Genomic DNA, 5,681 nt, shown 5'->3' with positions numbered 1-5,681 from the left:
GATTTAATGTGAGCCATGTGAACCACCACATTGTTGCTTGTTACTAGTAATTCTAGCTCAATTTAAGCTGTAAAATCTTAATAAGAAAAAGTTAGATATATTTTCTTAAAATTAGACAAATTTTCTTCAGCAAAAAACTTGCTTGTCAAGATTATTTTACTTTTTGGACAAAAAAATAAGAACAATTTCCCAGAAACAAGACTTTTTTTACTTTCTCAAAAATCCTTTTTTGCAGTGCAGGAATTAACCTTCTGTCTCCAATTCTTTACAGATTATTGTTATCGTATGATTATATTTTGCACATCAACTGTGTCTTTTGACTGTTCATGATTACACTTGATACTAAAATGTCGTTTTCATTTTTTACACTCATACATTTTAAATTATATTTTACAGTTGCTTCATAGTTATAAATCAGTGTCAATCTTAGGTCAAAGGTCATGACAGTTTATTCTCATTAACTGGACCACACGGACTTGTCTCAGTTATTTGGCCAATCAGAAAAGAAAATATGATCATAATGAGATTAAAATGGATGATGAGAAGCAGTCATGAAAAATGTCTTTTTAAATCTTCTTGTGAACGTTGTCTATTTGTGTGTGTGTGTGTGTGTGTGTTTGTGTGTGTTCAGTGAACTGTATCAGTCAGTTCAGTTTCTGTTCAGTCTGACTGAGGGAGGTTTTTGTGCGACGCTTTTTCACTGTGTGAACACATACTGACTGTTGATGTAATGTTGACTCTGACAGTAATAAACTGCTGCATCTTCAGTCTGGACTCCACTGATGGTCAGAGTGAAGTCAGTATTTCCAGAGTACGTTCCACTGAAACGATCAGAAACTCCAGACTGACGGCTTGAACTGCAGGTAATGAGGAGTTTAGGAGCTTCTCCTGGTTTCTGCTGGTACCAGCTGAAACAGTAACCAGTACCTGGACTGACTTTACATGTGATGGAGACTGTCTGTCCTGGGACAACAGACTGAGATCCAGGAGACTGAGTCACCATGATTTCTCCTGATGAACCTGAAAACATGAAAAAGAGGAGAAGAGTTACTGAGACTAATCCAGCTTGAAGAAAGATGATCAGCATTCAAACAGAAGAGCATCATTTCTTTAACATGTACAACAGACAGAAGAAGCTCAATGCTGCTCGTTTCAGTGTTTCTCCATCACAGCAGAACATGATTGTGGTGAAGCTGCTGCATCCATTCAGCAGAGTCTCACCCTGAACAAGAAGCCCCAGGGTGGCCAGCAGTAGAGTCACCAACATGATCGCTGTGCTGCCGGTGTGTCGGAGTCTCTGAAAGGCCTGAACAGACGCTGATCAACGCTGAGCTCTTAACGTCTGGAGCACAGAGGCAGGACACATATGCAAACACACAGAGTCAGCCAGCTGCAGCTGTCCTCAACACATCACGCTGCTTCCTGCTCACTGCTCAGAGCTTTGACTACTGCACTGATCCATCATCTAACGACAGACGATGTGTGGGAGAGAACTTCATCTCCACTGAGGAGGAAGACGAGATGTCCGTTATGTTCTGGAAGAATGTAGAGGTTTGTGAGACAGAAACAGTTTCAGTATCGACCCAAAATCCCCCCAAAGCTTTCATTTTATGTTCACCTGTTTTTTAATTCTTTTTCTTTTCTAAATAATATACTGTGTAAAAACTGCCCCTTATGACCAAAAGTACTCTCATTTAAATGAACGACACCACCACATATTTTATCTGGAAACCGAACTTTAATATTGAGACAGACTTTTTAACATTTTAAGTCAAATTTATTTTTTTTGATCAGTCCTGTTGTCAGAAGTTGTCAAGTCTGATGTCAGTGACCTCCAGTTCCCAACAACAAAGAAATACACGGCAGCACCAATAATAATTACATTAATTGTAGTAGGAATGACCCAACTAGCTGACTTTTGCATTTCTTTTGTTAATCTGTCACGGTGGGCGATCAGGGAACCCAGGTGCAGACACAGATACAGGCAGGTGAATTAAACAAAGGAGTCAATTAAATGGCAATTAAACAGAAACCAGTGTAGAGGGGGGAAGCAAAACTGACGGCGAACACATAACCGGGAAAACCAGACTGAAATCAGAAAATAGGCAAAATTACAAAGACCTATGGAAAACTCTAAATTAACACCAAGAGAGAAACCTCAGGAAAGTAATGTGAATAAAGTAAAACTAGAACAAAACGGAGATACTCACAAAACACGATACAAAAACTAAAGGGGGCAGACAGACTCGGGAAATCTGGGGTCTGGTGAGGGTTGGAATAATCTGGAGCGAGGCTGGGGGCAGGTACAGGCTGGAAACAGGTTGGACACCAGAGGCAGGAGAAGGCTGGCTGGGGGAAGATCTGGGTGGAGAGTATGTTGCTGATGCAGGGGGGTTCAGGTCACAGTGGCTCAGAGATGGAGGGCAGGAGACAGAACGGGGACCAGCAGAAACACAGGATGAAGGTCTATGGTCTGGCAGAGTGTGGAGGAATCAACTGGTTTTTAAAGGAGCTGTGATGATTAGGCTCAGGTGAGCTGATTGTCACACTTGTCTCCATTAGCTGTAATGTAACAACAATATATGTAATATAATAGGGAGACAGGCAAGGGCTGAGGCTGGGGATCTACTTCTACAAGATTCCAGATTCTGAATCAGTGACATGATTCAATTCAATTCAATACTAAGGAATTACAAATGTCCAGTCTAGAAGTTATAAATGCATGGACTAGTTACTCAGCATCACTCTTGAGACAGGATGTTTCTGATTTTTACAATATTATGTAAATGAAAAAAGAATGTCCTACAAACTTGTATATATGGCTATTGAACGACATGTCCTAGTCAAAAAACAACTCCAAGGTTCTTTACAGTAGAACTGGAGGCCAAAGCAATGCCATCTAGAGTAGCTATCTGGTTCGATAGTGCATTTCTGAGATGTTTAGGGCCAAATACAATAACCTCAGTTTTGTCTGAATTTAAATGAAGGAAATTACACGTCATCCTGGAGTCTTACCAACTGATTGGTTTCATTTAGCTTCATAGATGAATATAGCTGGGTGTCATCTGCATAACAGTGGAAATTTATGCAATTCTTCCTAATAATATTGCCTAAAGGGAGCATGTACAAGTTAAAGAGGTCCGAACACAGAGCCCTGTGGAACTCCATAACTAACTCTACTGTGGGTGGGAGAATCATCATTAACATGAACAAACTGGAATCTGTCTGATAAATATGATTTAAACCAATTTAGTGCAGTTCCTTTAAGCCCAACTAAACATTCCAGTCTCTGTAATAAATTGTAACGATCCACTGTATCAAATGCAGCACTGAGATCCAGCAGAACCAGTATAGAAACTAGTCCACTGTAAGAAGATCATTGGTGACCTTCACCAGTGCTGTCTCTGTACTATGATGCAATCTACAACCTGGCTCAGATTCTTCAGACAAACCATTTCCATGCAGATAATCACACAATTGGCTTGCAACAACTTTTTCAAGGATTTCAGAAATCAAAGAGAGGTTGGATGTGGGCCTATAGTTTGCTAAAACGCCTGGAACTAGAGTAGGCTTTTTGAGCAGTGGTTTTATGATAGCGACGAAGCCTGCTATATGTAGCCTGTTAATATAGAGAAGTTGATGATATTTAATATTGTAGTATTTATGAGAGAAAAAAATTCTTTGAACAGTGTAGTTGGGATTGGGTCTAACAGACATGTTGCTGGTTATGAAATATTTACTATCGATGTGAGCTCTGAGAGATTTACAGCAGAGAAGCAGTCTAAGTATAAATCTGGTCCTATGGATTCATCCAGAGCTGCTTCACCTACAGACATGCTAATAATTTTTTGTCTAATATTCAAAACTTTATCAATGAAGAAGGTCATAAAGTCTTTACTGCTGAGCGCTAAAGGAACACAAGGCTCCACAGAGCTGTGTCTCTTTGTCAGCCTGGCTACAGTGCTGAAAAGAAACCTGGGGTTCTTCTTGTTTTCCTCAGTTAAGGATAAAGAGTAAACAGTTCTTGTCTTGCGGATCGCTTTTTTGTCGGCGAGGAAGCCATCTTTCCAGGCTAAATTAAATTCTTCTGAAATGGTAGAACGCCACTGTCTTTCAAACCTTCTTAATTTCTGTTTCAAGATGTGAAGCTGTTGACTATACCATGGAGCTATTTTATTGTACTTTATTGCCTTCTTTTTCAATGGGGCAACAGCATCAATTGATGAACGCAGTAAAGCTGCAGTTCTATCAACAAGATTATCCACCTGTGTGGGACGAAGATTAGAGGAAGTGTTCTCCGTTGTGGGTTGTGGTGGCATATGGCATTGAAGTAATTAATGATGGAACCGTTTCCTTAAATTTAATCACTGCATATTCGGATAGACATCTACTGTCATGGAAGTCTTTGCTAGGTGTTCCATAGTCCATTATTGTAAATTCAAATGTTATTAAAAATGATCAGACAGGATAGAGTTTTGTTTAAAAACAGTAAGATGTTCAATTTCTATGTCATATGTTAAAACAAGATCAAGGGTGTGATTAAAACTGGTTGGTTTATTTACATTTTGAGAGAAGCCAACTGAGTCTAACAATGAACTAAATGCAGAGTTGAGGCTGTCGTTCTCATCATCTACATGGATATTGAAGTGACCCGCTATAATGACTTTATCTGTCCTGAGCACTAAGTCAGCTAAGAACTCTGAGAATTCAGATAGAAACTCAGAATAGGGGGCCTGTGGCCGATATAATACAACTAGCACAACTGGTTTTTGTGCTTTCCAATTCAAGTGAGTGAGACCAAGACTAAGGCTTTTAAACGAACTATAACTAAGTTTTGGTCTCTGGTTAATGAATAGGTTTGAGTGGAAAACTGCTGCCACTCCTCCCCGTCTGCCTGTACTTCTAGCTATATGAAAGTTAATATGGCTGGGGGGAGTTGATTCATTTAGACTAACATATTCTTCATGCTGCAGCCAGGTTTCAGTCAGACACATTAAGTCAATATGATGATCTGTTATTAGATCATTAACTAAGAGAGACTTAGATGACAGAGATCTAATATTTAACAGTCCACATTGAATTGTCCTGTTTTTTGATTCTGATGGAATTGTATTAATTTGGAGAAGGTTGTTATGAACAGCCCTTCTATTATTAAAGTTAGACTGATAGAACCTGGGTGGTTGGGGGCAGACACAGTCTCTATCGGATATTGGGAGGGTGACAGCCATAGAGAAGCAGCAGAGAAGCATGTAAGACTGCAACTCTGCTTCCTGATGAGCATTAACAGTAAAAAGTTCAAGCTTTTATTCATTAATGTTTCCTGTAATATTGTTGTTTAATCCATACTCAAATTTCTGTGTGCGAAAAACGGGATGAAAGTGGTTCTATGGGCAATTTAAAAAAAATACCAACAAAACTGAAAATACTTAATTTATCAGTTTAAATGTCCAACACTTTCATAATGTAGAATGTCTAGAACCTATAAAATAGGAATGAGAGTCAGAAAACCAGCTTCAACATCAGCACTCATTAACTTCTGAATGATATAACGATGAGTGTTTTCAACAATATATTACAATATCATCAGCATACAAGCTTATCTGAAAATGTTGTGAATGATGCCTGAGATGCTGATGGACTGGACAACCAGTGTAACAATGAGGTTATTACTGTTATTATTA

General features: G+C 39.0%; 1 gene segment (V, D, J or C); it reads right to left on the bottom strand.

Moving 5' to 3' along the window:
- Positions 1 to 619: 619 nt before the first annotated feature.
- On the bottom strand, positions 620 to 1,267 carry LOC103375715 (Ig kappa chain V-III region NG9-like). The segment is given in 2 exon segments: positions 620 to 1,020; positions 1,222 to 1,267. Coding segments are annotated over 2 exon segments (369 nt in total).
- Positions 1,268 to 5,681: the final 4,414 nt, after the last annotated feature.

This window comes from Stegastes partitus, unplaced genomic scaffold, assembly GCF_000690725.1.
Source record: "Stegastes partitus isolate 25-593 unplaced genomic scaffold, Stegastes_partitus-1.0.2 Scaffold2807, whole genome shotgun sequence".
Classification (NCBI taxonomy): domain Eukaryota; kingdom Metazoa; phylum Chordata; class Actinopteri; family Pomacentridae; genus Stegastes; species Stegastes partitus.
This window is presented reverse-complemented; position numbering and strand designations above follow the sequence as displayed.